The sequence below is a fragment of the Embiotoca jacksoni genome, unplaced genomic scaffold, assembly GCF_022577435.1.
Source record: "Embiotoca jacksoni isolate LCO1_2020_lvr unplaced genomic scaffold, fEmbJac1.0.p SCAF_28, whole genome shotgun sequence".
NCBI classification, from domain to species: Eukaryota; Metazoa; Chordata; class Actinopteri; family Embiotocidae; genus Embiotoca; species Embiotoca jacksoni.
This window is the reverse complement of record NW_027185379.1, coordinates 3,106,119-3,126,118: the sequence shown is the minus strand read 5'-3', so window position 1 is coordinate 3,126,118 and position 20,000 is coordinate 3,106,119. Positions and strand designations below refer to the sequence as shown.

The window sequence follows — 20,000 nt, the reverse complement described above, 5'->3', positions numbered from 1 at the left end:
TAATCATAGCAAAAACCCAGTGTAGGCTCTAATTATATCATGGCGACACTTTACTAGGTGAAGGGCAGAGTTTCCCCTGCGGCACTCTCTCTCACTCCCTCTCTGTCTCGCTCTGAATGACGGTGAACACGAATCACTTGCCTGCTTTTTTGGTTATAACCTTTGGTCACCTGTCGCAACTCGAAATTTCAATACTGATGGCCATTATCAAAGAGAAGGTCATTGATCCACTGGTCGGACCTGCAGCAGAAAACACCGCAGCTGACACGCAGGCGGCGGATACACACATGCGACCGAGCTGCAGCTGAGCAGCGCGTTGCAGCCACACAGGCGGCGTCCCAGGCCTTAGAGAATACAACTGTCTGTAGAGTCTTTCATAGCATACATTTTTAAAATAATTCATTGAATAGTTGCTGAGATATTTCAGACTGCCTAAATAACAGTCTTTAGAGTCATGCCCCCTTAGCATGGCTGAAAATCTCACAAGAAATGTGTTGTAATGTCTCTGCCCTGGTCTGGAGGGGTGTACTGTTTTATTGAGAACCCTCAATAATTCATAATCTTTGATAATATTTTGCAAGTGTAAATGCACCACACACTGAAAACTTGCTTTGAAAGGTAACAAACGTTTGAAATGTTGTAGCTTGTGTCTTTATGGATGTGTTGTCGGTGGTATGTGTAGTACAACAGCTTCTTTCATGGCTTTTCGCAGCCTGAATTGTACATCGTGTGACACTGCATTGATCCATTTCTCTCTTTTTTTTCACCAGAAAAAAATGTCTGTGGTTGCTCTCACTCCCACACACCTACACATCGTGTATGCAACACAGTGCAACACACACAGCCCATTTCCCTTGGGCGTGTTGAAAGTCATTGTGGGAAATGTAGGAGCTCAAAATTACCGTCGATGTTGACAAGCCAGGCTCAGGCTGGATACACCAAAATAGTAAATTATGCCTTGATTATCACATATCGATGTTTGACAGTGAAGGATTATCTGAACGTGGCGGGGTTTTTTTCGCGAGATTGAGTTCCCGGAGGTAATCATGGGGCTCATTCTGCTGCAGAGTGGTTGAGAGGACTCTGATATGCCTCTTTATATGTCATAATATGTGAAGGTTACTTTAATCCATGGAGCAATATGCATACTCTGACTGTATTTGTTTGGTGAAAAAAACACCTTTCTCGAAGAAAGATTCTCAAAATGTAGCATGTCCTTGACGTCATTCATTCTGCTCAATCCTCTTCAGATGGTGAAGTGGCGTGACAGACAGTACAGAGTTTTCTTCGTGTAACACTTATTCTATTCTCTAAATACAAGTGAAGCCCTTAGACCAGGCACTGTTGGCTTAGCTGGTAGTTTCCTCTAATCTTTACTCTGAAAATGCATGAATAAGCTTATTCAATGCTATGAGGCTGTACTTGCATTGGATAGCATTGATGCAGCTCAAATAACACACCAGTGGAGGTCAAGTTGTTACTAAGCACAAATTTCCAAGATGAACCTGCAGTCTGCATTAAATTATCTTTGACTGCAGACATTCAGAGTAGGTTACACCTGCTCTGGCCTAAATGTAGAGGTCATATAGCGTATATCTATCAATACTGTAAAACTGTCATGTATTGTAGGAGCTCTCCAACCTCCTGCAATGCACAGCGCAGACATGGCTGTTTCATCACTGGCCTGCAACAATTCAGTCCTCTACCGTGATAGTGCCAGGTGCACAGAACCATTGTTGTTACCAACAATAGTCCAGGGGTAGCTAGGATCTAACAGCACATTGTATTAGCCAATACAAGCCTTTTAGTTCAATTGATATTAGTAACCAAACAATTGCCCTTGTGTTTTTGTTGAACAGCAAAGTGGTGTGACTGTTGAGCAGATAGGAGGGATAATGAAGGCCCTCAAATGGCCGATTTTATTCTTTTCTTCGAGGCTCTGAAGACTTCGAGTTGTTGGCGAAATTGACATTTTAGACCAGAGGTCTCCAACCAGTAGCTCGCTAGCTAGTATGTGTGTGTTGAGTATCAATTTGTTAGTTTTTACATAATAGAAGCTCATTCAGCTGGTTTGGTGGAGCTCAGCTATGTGAATAAATATTACATTTCATTTTGTCGAAGTAGTTCTCGGAGGAAATAAGGTTGGAGAACGCTGTTTTAGACAGTTTCTCTGGTGGCAGCAGAATACTCTTCAGTGTTCAACTTCAATGTCTTTTTGCTTGAAGGCAGTCACTGCCTACCAGAGATATCCATGGACGCCTGCAGCCGGCACCACGCCACTGCCCGCAGTAGCTCTAACATCCATGGTAGAACTTTTACTTCGGTGGATGCAAAAAACAACCGATGATGTCCAAGATGAGAGCCTTAATCTCCTGCCTGAACGCACAATTATAGAGGGCTCTGACTTTAAGAAAAGCGAATGAGAACCAACGTCAGTGTTGTTTTGTTGGCTAAACTCAAGGCAGAGTGGTTATTTCATGAAAAAAAAAGAATGAAGCCTGCCACAAACAGAACTAGAACATCTCATCTCATCATATTATCCATGATCACCAAATAGAGCAGTTATATAAAGTGCACTATACTGATTTACCTCAAAATTGGTTCTCACCTCTCCTCCCTTAATACGTTCATGTTATATCTTATTGTTTGTGATTTGTGACCAACATATCTCAAAAATAAATGGTGGAGTGATGTAAAAATGAATGTGTAGCCACACAATAAAAAAGCTGATTTAAAAAAAAAAAAAAAACTAATAACAACTACCTAACAATAAAAATTTATTTGTTGACCCCTTGGCCTCCCCCACAGTGCTCCAATAGGGCCAAACCTTTGACAGCATCATATTTGCAAAACGGATCACATTTTTATGATTATAACACATATTACTGTCTACTTATTGATTTCTCTGACCTTCTGACTTACAGTATACCGTAGCACCAATGTTCCCAAAAGTCTGCCAATTTTAGATAAGTGTATCTCACGGCCTTTTACTAGCACAGCCACAAAACTTGTTTATCCTCCAAGAATTCAGGCAAATTACTTGTTCATGACTTCATATCTTTCTAAACCAAGATATATAATTTGCTGATGTGGAGCTACCGTGATGATCATGAGCTCAGAGCGATGATGAATTATTAGTTGAAATTTCAATTTATTTATTCATAGAACAGAGATATCCAGTGTGCCGGCTGCTTAAGTGTTTGATTTGCTGTATAAATTCTGTATTGCCTTTTTAAAAAAGTAAAATTCTCGTAGAAGAATATATTTCTAAATGGCAAAAATTTGTATTCAGTGTCTGAAGTATTTTTGCTCGCATGCAGTATTTTATCAAGTAAATTTAGTGACTAAACTTTACAGTTTGATAATTAGGAATATTTTGCATTAAAATGCAGTGCACACTGTTTGAACTCTGACTGGTGTATTTTTGCATGACATGTAATGAACAATGTTAAAAAAAAAATTCTCAAATCTTTATTTCCATTTGAAATGTTAACACAGAAATTTCCAATACACAATGAATGTGAATGAAGTGCCCACATTCCTCTTGGTGAAGTGTGTGTGTGTGTGTGTGTGTGAGGGGGGGGGGGGGGGGGGGTCTGCCTTTGAGTGGCCGTGTTGAGGTGTAATTCTCTGCTTAACATTTCAAGTTCCTTTGTGTGGAAGGCTTGTTATTCATGCAGGTGTCACAAGAAAAGGCTCTCCTTCTTTTTCTTTTCCTCCTCTCCTTCTCTTTTTACGTCTCTCTTTTTTTCTTCATGTCTTCGCTGCCCTAATTCTTACAAGCGCTGCAGTGGGCTTGTTCTGTTGGCAGTCCATTTCTTATTGTATGCCACTTCTTTAACACCTACATAATGTATTTCATTAGAATCTGCTGTCAGTCGCTGTCCGTTCCGCTTCATCCCATCACTCAGATTTTTTATTTTTGTATTTTATTTATTTATGGTACCATCTTCCTCTGTCTCTTGTCTGTGTTTCTTTCTCTGCCTGGAATTCAATTATCCTGACTGTTGTTTTATGATGTTGTCATGACATCCGATGACTGATTCATTATCTCATCTCCTGGCGTGACAGGATAGTCACATCAGGCTTGTGCTTCCTGCACTCCTACTGCATGCATTCAGTTTTGCAAAATGCAAACTAAAAGCTGTGTAACTCTGTCCATCAGTGATGCAAGTCAGAAGTTTTGTATTCTCAGAGGGAGATTGCTTTCCCTGTTAATTAAAATAAATGAAGGGAAATGCACACCCTAATGGTGAGGTGGCAGAATGATACAGAATTTGTGATGTTTTCATAAACAACAGTGAGATAAAGAGAGCTCCCCTGATGAATCCCCTTATTTTGTGCTCATTTGTGTTGAACAGAGAATAATCCTTTGCTGTATCACCTCCTTTCTAACATTGATTTGAGGTGTTTCTATGTTAAGCACAAGTAATATTTAAACTATAATAATATATAAATATATCCTAGTTAATCAATTTGGCATATGAAAAAGTGAGACTTGAATGAAAGCCATGGGATGTATTTGCACAGCTTTTTCACTTTTTTTTATTCATGAAAGGGCACATTCTGGGTGACAGGAAGGTTGGCACAGTGTAGTTGGATAAAATGCTGCAAGAGCGCTGTGGCTCTGTTTTAATGTGGAAAGTGCTAAACTCTGTTGGGGTTGTAAAAAGGTCGCCGACTGTTACTGACTCGGGTCTGTTTGATCTGTCTTTTTTTTTGTTTTTTTTGTCTTCCTAAAAATTGCTCAAAACCCCGAGAAGAAAAGAACCCTCAATATAGCACAGCGCGATGGAGTATGCTAATTCTCAGTGCGTGTGCCTTTCCCCTCATTATGTACATTCTTTAATAACACTCTCTGTGTTACAGGAAATGAGTTTGGCCATCCTGAGTGGCTGGATTTCCCCAGAGAGGGCAACAATCAGAGTTACCACTATGCCCGGCGGCAGTTTAACCTGGTGGATATGGATCAACTCCGCTACTGTCAGCTCTACGCCTTTGACCGGGACATGAACCGTACCGAAGACAAGTACGGCTGGCTGGCAGCCCCACCTGTAAGGACAGCACTCACTCACTGTACAGTGGTCTTTGTGCAGACACTCTATGTGACAAAATTGCGTACAAATTTTAAGTCAGAGCACCCTTTTAATCACATACAGAATATGTATTAACTCTTTTGTGTCCTCACAAGATTATTTGGCTCATATAAGATAATTGTTTTCAAGAATAATTGTAATTTAAAGCCTCCATCTTCACACACCTGTATAGCTTTCGTCATTCAGAGTTCATTTTGGAAATGTCTTGTTTCTCTGGCTGCTGTCAAGTTGAAAAGTAATAGATTCCACTCTCTTCCTGGAGCGTCTGTCTTTGCCTGCAGTTGAAGGGAGAAAGAAATGATGTTTTTTTCTCATGAGGGGGCTGGTAGCGAAGTAATGGGATAATACAAATGGAGAGTGTGGCTAAATTGACAGGGATTAGAAGTGAGTGTGTGTAATTGATTCAGAAACACCCTCTCTTACATCCCTGGGAATCAGTCCTCAGATTACACTTCACCTTGCTATGTTACACTCTGACCTTCATGTTCCTCCATGACAGACAGACAAATGCAGCAGAGTCAGAAAAATATCAAAGAGCATAATTAGACACATGCCTGGTTCACAAGGATAATTTCTGCATATTGGTCTATCAGTCAAAAGTGTGTTGTGACTTACTGGAAGCTCCTACACCCTTTAGAGCTAGATGAGACAGAGTTTTGGAGGTAAGGCAAAGGAAAAGCAGAGTCTTACTGATTCCTCTGCTCCCTTTTGGTGAAATGGGAGGGAATGCTGATCCCAAAGGATGTCACTGGCAGGGAAGATGAATACATTTGGCTGCCATGCTGACCTGCTACATGCTGGGTGCTGTTTTTCTTGGCAGTTTCTGTGCTTATACTGTGACACGAGATGATGACAGCTCCACAATGTAGTCTTAAGACATCATCTAATTTCTTTCCTTGAATTATAACATCAAATAATAGTTTATGTAGTGACAGTCTGACTACTGTAATTTCCGCTAAATTATATTGTCTGTAAAGCTTTGGGTAGCCAAAATCTGTTGGAAGCAGGAGGACCATCCATCACAAAGATAATATCTTAATTTTGCCTTTTTTACATGCGTTTATCTTGTTGAAGAGCATAACACTACATTAGGGCAATATGTACAGTATGTGTGTTATGGAAGGCTCAAGAGCATGCACAGGTAATTACATTTTCTCTTTTTTCAAGTTGTGAAAAAGAAAGAATGAAACGAGGTTCTTTTTAATGACTCTTGGGAAAAGTTCAGTTGATATCTTAAGTGGCCCATTTATTCTGTGAAAGGTTTTGGCAACTTCTTGCCGAGAAGCAACAAGCGTCTCAAGACCATTACGTAAGAAATAATAATGTGTTTTCAGGGGATCTTGCAGTTTATGTAATTATCACCATTCAGCAAAGTTGTTGTCTTGAGGTTATTATCACAAGGAAGCAAAATTTAGAGGGTCACGTGCTCTTTGATTCCCTAAAGTCCACTTAATTTCCCCTAATCAGTCAAAAACACTGATCTCTAAGATCCCACTGAGACACATCCACTGATAGCAGAGTGATCAATTTGGTGAGCAAAGACGATCTGTATCTAATTTTTACATGAACGTCCACAAATTAACCGATTGGATGATATGACACTGAACATACTGGTGGATAGTGTCATTAATTGATCAGTAATACACAGCGCTGCATTAGATATACACAGATTGATATATCTACACTACACTGCGATGTCCAAAGCTTGTTTTAGAACAGATGGTGGCGTCATAGTGCTGCAATATTCATCGCACATCTGACGTGCCTAAAAACTGCCATTGTACAGTCCAGACACAGACTGCATTTTATCATTTATACCCATCTGGCACAGCGCGGTGTCAGATCACTGTTTGCATACTGTGGGCCTTCATCTTAGTCCGAGTTTCAAGACTCACTTTCAAATTTTGTCAAATCCAATTGATGGCAAATTGTGGCTTAAAAGTCATGTAGAGTATATCAATTCTCAAATTTGTCCTAATGATAAACGGACATTAACTTCTTCAGGACACAGTTTACACTATTGTGCAAAAGCTTAAGGCACTTTATTTGTTTGACACTTATTTTCTGTCAAGAGAGCCTAAACTTCCACTGTGGTGGAAGCATCCAAATGCGTTTTGTGGTTAAAATGGGAAGCAGATGATCTGTTGTTTTGGGGTTTCTTTGAAGATGTACAGCTGTGAGCTTCAAAAGTGCGGACACGAACTGAAGCTTGTGTTAGTGCAGAGATAGCCGAGGTGTGTTGCTGTGATGGCATGTCAATACACACCAGCAAAATGACTAAACCAGAGCACTCTGTGTTCTGATATTACCTTACTGTTCAAACATCGATCGCTACGGTTACCCCCGAAATGGTTTTATTTGCACGTAATGTAACTTAAAACTTTAAGTTTTTTGTGAATTTCACTATTAAGAAATGGGAAAGAAAGGCTTCTTACAGTTTTTCTGATGTTAAGGTCAGTGGAGGTTCAACTGGGCATTATTTGTCACTTTAGTAGTTCGTACATTAAGCAATGAGTCAGTCACATAATGTTCCTTTTGGCAAAGAAGAACTCACAAATCATTATTTCCTCCTTCTTTTCCAGCAGCAGGTTACATTTTCAAATGTATTTTTAGTTTCTCCTATTTCCCTGGAAACAGAAAACATTTGACAGCGGCAAAAGCAGCATTTAAACCCAATCTTTCTACAGACTACGTTGAGTGCACTTACAGCTGACTTAATGTACATTCCAGCGAAGGAAAGGAGCAGAGTAGAGGATAACAGCTTTTGGAAATATTGGATTTCAAAAGGGATTTTTCAAAAATGCTCTCTTAGATTTAAAGACTCTTAGAACTAATGACCAAATGGATTTGGTTAACTTTTTGATTTTTTTTTTTTTTTTTTTTTTGACAAAACAAATATCAGAATACATTTATGATTTAATCTGTATTTATTAATTTATCAGTAAACCTAGACATTAACTTTTTTGGTTATAACTTAATGGATGCAGCTTGTTTTCCAATGCTAAAGCAGTTACTGCCGGCCTGAGGACCTTGGCATTATTTCATATTTGTGGTGTTCTCTTGTAGAGTGGACATGATAGAAGACTCCAGACCATCATCTCTCTCGCTCCTTTCTCAACCTCCATCCTCTCTGTCGGTCCAGCTGCGGGGGTGCTTATCTTCTCGTTCAGCCATGAATATGCTACCCTGAAATTGGCTTGGGGAACAAGGCGCTAAAAATAGGGGGATTGGGTGACATCGATAATCTCTGCTAATGACACGTTAGCAGTAGCTTGCTCCACAAGAGAGTGGCAGCTTTATCATGTGCAGCTGTCTAAAGCTGACAGTGCCTGCCTCACCTGGGCTGCTGCTTTCTGCTGATGAGTGCCACCTGAAATTTGATGTGGGAATGTTCTCAGTCTGTTTGGAAATGTGTAGTCTGCTGATATAATGTGCCCCATTATAACACTCTAAATCCAAGATGAGAAAGGTAATGACTATTCATGAAGAACTACTTTATTAGCTTTTCTTTTCTCTCCCTTTTCCACCCTCCAGGCCTTTGTCAGTACCAAGCATGAAGAGGACAAGGTCATTGTGTTTGACAGGGCAAATGTGCTCTTTATCTTCAACTTCCACCCCACTCAGAGCTTCCAGGACTACAGGGTTGGTGTAGAAGTTCCAGGAAAGTATCCTTTTAGCCTTCATGCGTCATGTCACTACTCTCTTCTGTTTTTGTTTTAACATATTCAGACTTGGGCTTTCCTCTGTCATGCCGCAGTGCAAACTCGCAGTTCCTTTCATAGTAACGATGTCCTTGTTGGTTATTTCTTTTATACACTAGCATGGCTATTTTTTTGATCTTGACAAGAGGACTAACTATATTTCAACCAAGACAGTAAATGGGTTTTAGAGGGGAGACTGAAACCGTGCTCCCCACCACACTGTTGGTTCACAGAGATGAGGGCGAGTAAGATACAGTTCATCGACAAGTATGTGATTTTAATTGTCCTCAGTGGATAAATCTTATCAACTCTGATTATGCTGTAAACTTGCCATTCTTCTCTTTCCAACAGAGGATCTGCTAAAACCAACAACCACATCCCCCATAGATCAGCTGTACTTGCTCACTTTACGGGGCTGCTGATGTAGATGTGGCTGGCAGTAATCTGTGTTTTCCTTATTGTCAACAAGCCCCATGAAATGAGCAATAACCAGCAATATGTTAGCAAGTCAGACTTAATTGTTACTGCTGGGTTTTAAAACGGGTCAAGGATTTAAGAAAAAATAAGCTAAAAATAAAGAAAGAATTCCCCCAGGACAGCTGGTGGAAACTAGTTTTTATCAACAGAGGAAAGTTGTCATGCAAATGAGTGCTTCAGAATGAGCCGCTGCCCTTTTGCCAGCTTCAAAGATGTCAACTATTGAGAAAAGTAACAATTTTATCACATCTCGTGAAACATCTCCGCTGTCTGTATGAAGTCCTGTATGTGTCAGCAGATGTCCATTTTCCATGAAGCGCTACGGTACATGACATGAACGCTGTGTGCTGCACTTAAGCTAACCCTCCGCTGATGTGCACACATTAGACATACATTTAAAATGTATGACTTTATCATGTGTCGTTGAGAAGTAGGTTTACATTTGGCTGCTTCATGTCATCTTCACTGTTGACTGTCGATATTAATCTGAAGGCTTGATAGGGCTTATGGCTAAGTATATTTGTGCGGGCAGTGAGGATACCGAACATCACATGTGACAGGATTCTGGGCTGAGAAGTGGATCAGAGGGCTAAACATTGTGTCAGACTTGTTAAAGGTAAACGTGGCTTGTGAAGGCCCTCAGATTTAATGAAGGTGCTTTTCTCTGAGGCTTGTACTTTTGTGATACAATTTCAGCAGTCGCTGTTCGGGGGAATATGAGTCAGTTGTTTATAGTGGTGCTGTTATGCTATTAGACAGAAATAATAGCAGAGCCCAGTGATTCAGAAAGCACTCTCTTTAGCAGCATTGGCTGTGAGGAATTTAATGAGTCCCACAGTTGTGATTACAGAAGAGCTTAATGATCAAGAATTTGAAGGGTGGGGGGGGGACAGGAAGCTGACGGATTTGTATTTATTATAACGGACATCAATCCCTTGTGGGGCTCGCTAGCTCACGCCAATAGTTTCCCGGATGGATAAAAAGCAGCGTTGCTTTTTCAGCCATGACTTGAATAATTTTACAGTGATTCAAAGTGCAGACCGAGTTTAGTAGTTTTCTGTGGATGCTCGCGGTTCAGATCACTACACATGAGCAATTCGGTTTCGGATTGTGATGATTCGATTTTGGCTTACAATGAGGGTATTACACAGGAGTTATTCCTTCGATTTCAACGTTTATTTATTTATTTATTTTCATTTAGATGGATAAGTGGGTGCCTCTGGCTTATTAATGAAATAATAAAACTCCATCAAAAATAATGAATTACAAATTAAAACAGTATCAGATGATTAGCTTATCAGATTATATTAACAAGCCAAATTATTTCAAGGGGAATTAAATTGTATTTTGCCTGATTATTACATTATTTTCAATTGTATCATATTGTTACATAGCTGTTTAGGTCATAATGTCACTGACAGGGTAGGATGGTAATTACTGTGGATGAAAAATCTTTTTAATATTGCAAGTGTTAATCAACGTGTTTTTAAATGTGAATACTGAAACAGAGGAGTAATGATTAAAAAACAAACAGAAGTAACTCCTAATCTTTTAATGTGATGCATTAATTGTGGAGCTTGTTTGATGTGCAATAATTGTGCATTTGACTCATGTCTTTGGCTTGAATCTTGGGCAAAGCACTAATAGCCTTGCTGCACAGTGTCTGTAACATCGTTTTTGAGGGTTTATTTTCATTTAGAGGGAACCGCATTTTTTCCTCCTGGTGCTTCTTTTGATGTTTAAGGAGAGGCCTCAGACACTGGGTGGGTTGAGAGGAAAGGCAAATAAATGTGAGGGCAAAGCTCTGGCTGTCATTATACAGGGAGACAGTAAACACATAAAGGCAAATGTGCTGTGTGTGTGAGGAAGGTAAATGCACCGTGTGTATGAGGAGATGCAGATCCTCCGATGGGAATCTGTGCAGAGGATCCAATTAGGGAAGAAGACAGATGAAAGTGCCACTCAGAGGCAGAGGAGGTAAACAAGACAAGCTCAAAGAGTCCAAAAGTGCTTTTTCATTACATTCAGCTGTCATGTACTTTAACTTTTTTCTACCTGTGTGAGGGTCAGCGATGTCACGGTAGAACCCTACACCACTGCTATATCTAGAAATAATAGCGAGATGTGGCTGACCATACTGTGCACCACTGAAAAATGACCCAATACGGGGTGTAATTTCCTGTGGCAATGTGGCAAGCACCATATTATATCAGAGGGTGCTCCTCTCCTGCAAAATACACCATAATGTTACCTGTTGCTGGTCTCTGTCTCATGTTGGATGACTGCATGCTGTTTAGACAGATCTTCAGGGGGTTTCCCTTTCTTGTTCATCCTCCAATTATTATTATTTTAGCAATTAAGAAATAAGAACAAGGTTGCCAAGCCGCAGTACTATTTAAATATATGTCACCTCTGCACAACGCCTCAATGCCTCATTAAACATTGGGAAATAGTTGTCCTAACGGTGAAAGGAATCTACAGCTGCTACTGCACAGATGTGTTACATCTAAATAACTGCTGTGATTTTAGTCTCCTGGATATCATGTAAAATCAGATCCAAAAACAGATTCTGGAGTCTTAACTTCACCATGAATAGATAACAATTTAACTGCAGTATAGTCATCCCTCAGTGCCCTTCTTTAGTCGGATGTTCACTGACTGTTTGGCCTTCTCTTTTTCTGTTGCTTCTCATTGTCCTCTTTTGAATGTGTTTTTATTTTTCTGTCCATGAGGAACACAAGAGAAAGTAAAGCGAAGCATCTCTCCAAAAAAAATGTTGCCTATTAAAATGCAGTCAACATCAGGTTTTTGACAGGCACTCAACCCATCAGTTATATTATTTTCTCTCTGCCTCATGGTGGACACATTCTTCAGGCGGTGGTCTTTATCAGGCTGGTTAGAGGAGTTGAGATCAGACTTGGATCCTGTCATTAAGCTGTACCTGTCAGGGCAGATTGGTCTTTGATTTACACTGCGCCAATAGGTAGTTTTGAACGTGTCTGGTCATCATTCTCCTTTTCTGTCTGTGCTGCTCCTGGAATGCCATTTGAAAAAAAATCAGCTACAGTAGTAATGACACTAACTATCTAGAATTTTAAAACTAAAATATGCACTGCTGTGCATAAGTGAAAATCATGTACTTTGATATCATCTATAATGTTCCAGATAACGTTTCTGAAAAAATAAAAAATATGCATCTACTTTTTGACACAACTCTCTGCAGAGTGATGATAAATCAAGATGGACTACATTTATGTTCTCTGCATTGTATTTCATCTGGTTGTAACTCTACCAGAAATCATCCACAGATATCCTCATCGGTTCAGAGGCTGAATCTGAGAGTCCAAGTTTTATCCTGTTGACAAATAAAGGAGCTGCTCCATTTGAAGCTTTAAAAAGAAATTTAAATCTTGGGTCTGATTTTTGTGGTCATGGACAGTCAGTCAGTTTGTAAACAAGCCAACAGTTTGGTCAAATTATCTACCACTTTATTTGTTGGTAAAAAAATAAACCCAAGCTAATTTCACATCCCTCCACAGCTGTATAACATCTAGGATATTAGTATGCCCCAACCTGTCTCCATTAGCAGTCAGACACACTATTAGGAATAAATAAATAAATGAATCAGTAGTAGGAAATAATCTGCAGCTCAAAACACTTGAAGATAACAAATTATGCTTTGTTCCTGAACTGCAATGATTGAAAGTGTTCTCACATCATCTATTTGAAGTCTGGTTTTACCGTTCAGACAGTCAAATTTACAAAATATTCCTGGGACTCTTAGTCAGTCATCCAAAATCATCAATAAAATCCTCCTCCCAAAACTAACTGTGAAAAACAAATGGAATATTGACACAGAAGGTGATTGTTCCTCTAAGCACAGGGAGACTGCTTTGTGCAAACAGTCTTCCTGCGCCTGCTGAAAACCTGATGGTGACTGCATGGGGATGGAGCCTATCCCAGCTGACTTTGGGGAAAACTATGGCAAGTGCTGTTGCTCAAAGTTGATCAAAGAAGTCAGTCTATGAGCTGCCATACAAGTTTACAACTCATAGTTAGAATTATACCTTTTGATGTACCTGGTTGTTTGTTTAAAATATTTCTGATCATCTGACTGCTCATGTTTATAGTTGTCTGTTAATTTACTTTGTAGGTTCAATGCTACAGTAACAGATAGGAAAAAGGAAAACAATTATGACCTTGAGTCAATATTGCGGTAAACTGTTTAAATTTTAAGTACAACAATGCATAGCTGCTCAGCACTCTGGAACAACGTATTTTTAATACAAATGTTAAGCTGTCGAGGTTTATTTTGCATGCTGCCAAATGATCAATTCAAAGTAATCAAAGAATGCTAAGCATCATATAACAAGTATGAGAAAGGCCACTTTGCATCTCCTCCAAATTTAACTGCATGAAACAAAGTATAAAACAAGATTTTGCTCAAGGCAAACTTGAACTACTTTTGGTTGTCATGCTCTTTATAAGAAGTGATGGGTTTCAAATACAAATATTTTCATAATTTTTTATTTTAAGTGAATATTATGTAAAGGTCACGCTTTGTATCAGTTTGACTTTCAGCTGCTGGTTGGCTCAAGCTGTCTCTTATTCCTTTGTGACAGAAACTGTTTCTCGCATTTCTTCCACTCTGATGTAACACAGGCCGTCTGAGCAGAAAGCAGGGTAAAGTTGACTCTGAAAAGGGTAGATACAGTATTTAGAATACTAACAAGGCCATGCTACATTCTTAAGACGTGCATACACAGCTCACTCAGCTCAGCTCGGCTTGTTTACCCTCGTCAGGGTACTATTACTTTCATAAAGCTTGGGGGGAAAAAAACAACAAGCTGATGGAGCAGCTAAGTGGTGCCTTCGTCTGCAGCCGTGGTGATGGCAAGGTTGTTTTCAGGTCATCAATGTCTCTAATCATCAAGCTTCGGACTGTCTTCTTTCTGCTCATTGTGCAAAATGGATTATGTTCTTTAATCTCCCCAGTTATTCGCATAGGCGGTATTGATTACAATACTTTACAGCCGAACTGCAAGCTATTATTGCAGTCACCTGTCGCGACTAACAAAGATGTAATCGCTGAAATCTTCCAACTACCAATTTGTGCTGGTTCTCACTTCCTTACAGATAAGTTTGCCAGAAAACTCTGAATTACTGTAAGTAGGCCTCATTTCCAGCACAGCCCGTGCCACAAACGTACCCACACAGTGTACATCCATCCAGGAAGGAGCACTGTAGTGTTATCCCAATTGGTCTAAAACATGTTATTGTTCACAAACATATTGCATGCATGGTAATAGTTCATTGATTTAAAGGTTTTTTTTTTAATCATTTGTATTAGATAAATTCAACATACATATCACACACAGGTACATCCCAGATTCTTAGAAGTTTTACAATACCTGAGAAAATAATTCTGACAGTAAAATGCGCTCGTCCTGTCAATAAACCACCATGGTGTCAGGTTGAGCCGAGGAGGTGTGGAGGAGGGGATCTTGCTTCTCAGCAGAAACAATGCACCGAGCAGAGCTACTTTTTAATCATCCCTATCAAAGCAGACAAGCAGCCAGCAAAAGCTGAATTTTCCCGGCTCGAGGCAGAGCGAGGCAGCGTTTGAGGATCACACTTAGACTCCAGAGTGTCGCCTGTGGGAAATAAGGTGATTATTCAGCAAGCCAATTAGAGGGCTGTTTGCATGTTTGCCCTTCTCCACTGCTGTTTGTTACAGTACCACTGCTTATAGACACCAACCCTGACAGACAGGATTAAATGATGTGATGTTTATGGGTATTTATATTAAACGTGGACATCACAGTACACATGATGGCTACCAAGAATTTCTGAATGCCATGAGCAAGGCGAAGTTTACTTGTCGAGAGGTTTGCAGATAAGAAATATATATATATTTTTATGTAAATACTTGTTAAAGTGCAAATTCTTGCATTTCAAATGCTGATTTTAAAATGTCTTGAATATTTTTCTTGACATAAATAACAGCCCAGTAACAGATTCTAATGTTTTTTTTTTTGTCAAGCAACAAGATGGATGCAAATGTCAAGTAGTTTAAGAAAGCAAGAAAGGCTTTTCCGAAGTTATTTCTGCAGAAAGACTTTGGGAGTTCTTTCCCAACAATTTAGATGTCACAGACAACATTATACATTTCCTCCAGGTGAGGTGCACACTTCATTATGTAATAGATTTGATCATGCACTTTCATAAGAAGGTGAATATATGCTGAAGCCCTCAGTGGAGCATACAGTATGGCATGAATTACATATTATATTCACGCTTTCCATCTCGTATGTCATAAGAACCTTATTATATGATGCCATTAGCCAACTCTATAGTGTCTGAGCATCATTGATTAAAAGCAAGAGAGATTGTGAAAAAAGAATCCGGGGAAAAAAAGGGACACTAAGGAGGGTTGTCTTACTCACCCTCATCCACACACAGCTACATACATAGTACATACAGCTTTTCTATACATGATCAAAGGCTTTTACAGTTTTTATTGACTACTTAACAGTGTAGCAAAGAAGCAAAACCCCCAACCCTCTTAGACACATTTAGTTTTCTAACTGGGATTACAATGGACTTTTTTTTTTTTCAACTGATTCATTCTCAATGTCAAAGAAATTTTAAAAAAAAAGCATTCATTAAATATACACATTATATTCCTAATACAGTTTAAAATGGTGTTTCTATGGAGATGATGGGACTAATTGTGGTGTCCAGATGTGCAAAGCTGACACTGTTTGTTCATCAGTATCACAGAGTTGCCTTCTGGTACCTCTGCTAAACACTAACTTGAAAGGGATGAATGTCTGGGCAGTCATTTACTCCATATGTTATTTTATACTTTCTCTATATTTAACAAGACAATGTTTTCTCTCATCACTTTTTAAAACTACAAAACATGAAAAAGTCCAAGAGGAGGAAAGAATAATCTTGCAGCCCTCCTGCGTTTATCTGTTGGGACTCATTTGGATCATGTTTTTGATCATTTTAAGTCATTATTTATGCAGTGAATTAGATAAATTAGTCAGGAGGGTTTGATGGTTGAGCCATTGCTGAATCACTTTTCTGTTCATGTTAGTTTCAGACACCATTGTCTTTGTCTGTTAGGGCTCCTCGCTGTCACTGCAGTGCTGCGAGGAGGAGCTGGAAGCTGATGGATGTGAGAATAAAGCAGCTGAGCACTACTTTACCAGGTCTGCACACTAAAAGCACCGGTGATAAAACCTCCTCTTGTGCTTTTTATGTCTTCAATCTCATAAGCTAGTTTCCCACTGCTATTGCACCTTAACCTGAATCCTTCTCAGATACAAAATCAAGCTGGATTCAGATGAGGTTCAGTATGGAGGTCACGGACGGCTGGACCACAGCACCGAGTTCTTCACAGAGGCCCAACCCTACAACGGCCGCTCCAACTTCATCCAGGTAAATATTTTCAGCATCACGTTTGACTCATCAAAGGTCATATTTTGTCGAATGTCATTGCGCCCTAGATTTGGAGCATACTTCAGTTGTGAGTCCAGGGCTGTTGTAGTCGAGTTCAGTCTCGAGACCACTTTTCTAATAAACATATGCTGTATCACCAGCCCATTACATATTCTAATTCTAATGTGTTTTGGAGGTTGTTGTACATTCACACTGAAAAAGTGACATAATTAAGCATACTCCAAAAATTCAGCATGCATACTAAATGACTTGAGCGTGCAGTTGATGGACACTATTGTCTCCAAATGCACTGCACATATGGTGGCTAATGGAGGAGTTGCTCACAGCTGTAAAACATCAAAAGGAGACGTGGGTGGTGATGAGACAGCTCCAGAAATAACTTAGTAAAAACTGAGGATTAACATTTTTCTTTCTCTTCTTTTTTTTTCCAAATGTATTTTGCCCATAGCATTACAAGTCCCTCGTCAAACATAATGTCCCATTGGTACAAAACTATATATATAAATATCTAAATGTAATTTTCATGTGTACTAAATTAATTTAAAAAAAAAAAACTATATTATTGTAAAAGTATGGTATGTACCTGCTGTGTAGATTTAGGAAATACCTTTGGTCTCAGACTTTTTCAAATTCACATATTTTAACTACTTGCTATATGTAGCTAAAAATGATTCCATTCTGTTTCGGTGTGTCGGTGACGTCATGATCCAGGTGTTGCCCTTTCTGACATGAGATCATTAGACTTGATCGAACACAAAGGTGTAGTCATGTCAGTATAAACAGTGCTTCACATGTGAATGTTGCTGCAAAGAACCTGCAGCGCAGAAGATGTATCTAGTCACCACGGTTTCAGGGTGGACACCCCCAGATTAGTGTTACCCATGCAGAGTCCAACCAAATGAGAAATGTGCTCATAATCTCCCCCTTCTGTTCCGTTGTAATGGTATCAATCCTACAACCTGCACTGTATATCTTTCAGATGCATAGCGATTATTTCTGAGGGTGCACACAAACCACTCTCCAAAGAAGTGCAGGAAATGCATGGTAGTGATGACGAGCCTGCAAAGTCATTGTTGAAAAAACTAGTACATTACCTTAAATTGCACACGGATTTGTCATTGTGGGGAATATAATACTGGTGTAATATGATGACAGAGTGTCTTCTGTGAGTGGTTTAATCTCATACCTCAGGGAGTCAGGTCTCAGCTACTGGTTTATGGTGACTGGAAGAAAACAAGTTCACATTATTTGATTTTCTTTGCTGCACAGTTTACATGTGTTTCTCAAACATATGCAGCTGATGTTCACAACCAGGTGGATATTAATAGTTTTGCAGGGGTGTTGTTTTGTTTTTTCACAAGAACATTTAGTAACTGCTCACAGCAGATAGAAAATCTGATGAAATGGCTGTCTGTGTATTAATGTTTCATCCTTTTTATGTTCCATGTTTGATTTCATAAATCAGTTTAATTAGCCTGAAATGGAGTTTGTACTGAGAGGATCTTTTAAAGCCCTTCTAATGAGGTTTAACTATGTTGGCATGAAAGAGGGCTTCTTGTTCTGGCAGGATGTCATCGTCTCCCTGGTCTGGGACTCTCAGCTTAACCACAGCACTCTAATTTAGTATTTTCTCTGTTAATGTGATTACTTTTTTGTACAAAATCAAGAAAATGATCAAATATATCTACGAGATATCCATTGTTTGTGGTCTCCACAGCATTTGGCTTTGTCTGTGTACATTATATTTGGCTTCTGTGCGTTTGCTCATGCTGACAGTTATCCTGGAGTCATTGAGCGTTTCTCATATCTACAGCTCTCTTTTCCCCTGCAAACAATGTGCATTATTCATGGCGTAAGAACTTACCTTTTCATGTGCTCGCCTCTTAAGCTTTCACGGCGTCGTGGAGGGGAGAAAAATATCTGGGAGAATGAACCACTGGGCCTCCATCATGAGGACTGCTTAGGGCTAATAGCATGAAATAGGTCTGTCCTTGAAATATAGAAAGAAACACTGATATGCATTTTAAGCAGAGTGCTTCAGGATTTTCTCCATGTTTCCCTCTTTTTTCCTCCTGAAGTAAATTTTTACTTGATTAAAATGCTGAAAGCCAATAAGGTGTTTATGAATAATGTCAGGGATGAATTAGTGAGGATTACCACATAAATAAGCACACACGGCCAATTGCATGTATAAGATCTTATGTTAATGAATCAAATTAATGCATGAGGACAGTGATATCTGTGAAGTGGTCTGCACAGTCATCTTCTTCTGTGGTATTTCAGTTTGTTTAGTAAATGAATAAACATCTCCAGGCAGCAGGAAGCTGTTTCAGTTGATACCTGATTTGACACATAACCTGATGAGGTGTTTGTTTTTCTGAACTTAACTTGAACCTCCAAAGATCAATACTGAAAGTGTTGTAGTTAATGGATAGCGGTTATTACTTTATATTAGGATTTGGATGGAGCACTTTAATGCATCAAAAAATGTGTTTGGCAAAGCTCACAGTGCTATTAAGAGCATCAATTCAGCGTTATTTAATATTCCGTCGACCCCTGTTAAACAGCCTCTTTTTCTTTCATGCAGACAGTGATCCCCCATCGTATTAGCTGAGGTTTCATCAGTTAAGGACACAAATTCCACAATCTCTTAAATCTTTTCCAACTCTTATTAATTCAAACAGCACTGCTTCACCCACGTCCCTCTTGGCCAAAATGTGAGGTTTACTTAACAAGTCATCCGCTAGTTTTGGCACCAGCGTGGATTAATGGGGACTGAAAGGAAGTGAGAGGAGTGGAGCTGAAAGTGAAGGAGGAGGGAGGCAAGTGGAGACTATTCTGCTCTTTTACTGTAACTCCTATATCGGCTCCCTATTATAGATTGCACATTAACACTTTAGTGTTGCATAAAGGTGCTCCTCCTCCTCCTCCTCCTCCTCCTCCTCCTCCTTCTCCTCCTCTTCCTCCTCCCACCTACCTGGTTCTGACAAGAATAATCAGAGAAGAGACTGTGTGGGCTGCAAAAGGTGCCCACACCATCCATATTTTATTTAACAACTTTTGCCTTCAAAGTTTGTGTAAACTTCCTCTCTCCTGTCTCTTTAATGGGTCTGTCAAATCACCCGCTTCCTCGTTACTGAGTGATAATAAGCTCTCATATCCTGCAAGAATGCATTTACACCACAGACTGAGAATGGACGTAATTGGATGTTGAGACCGTCTTGTGGCTGGATGAGCTGTGATACACATCACACAA

At 39.5% G+C, this 20,000-nt stretch overlaps 1 protein-coding gene across 1 annotated transcript in view; it reads left to right on the top strand.

The window, feature by feature from the left end:
* gbe1b (glucan (1,4-alpha-), branching enzyme 1b) overlaps positions 1-20,000 on the top strand; it is a 73,297-nt gene that overhangs the window by 45,610 nt on the left and 7,687 nt on the right. The window contains exons 13-15 of the mRNA XM_069161281.1: positions 4,870-5,054; positions 8,631-8,761; positions 16,606-16,723. Coding sequence (XP_069017382.1) covers positions 4,870-5,054; positions 8,631-8,761; positions 16,606-16,723 — 434 coding nt within the window. The remainder of the gene's footprint in view (positions 1-4,869; positions 5,055-8,630; positions 8,762-16,605; positions 16,724-20,000) is intronic.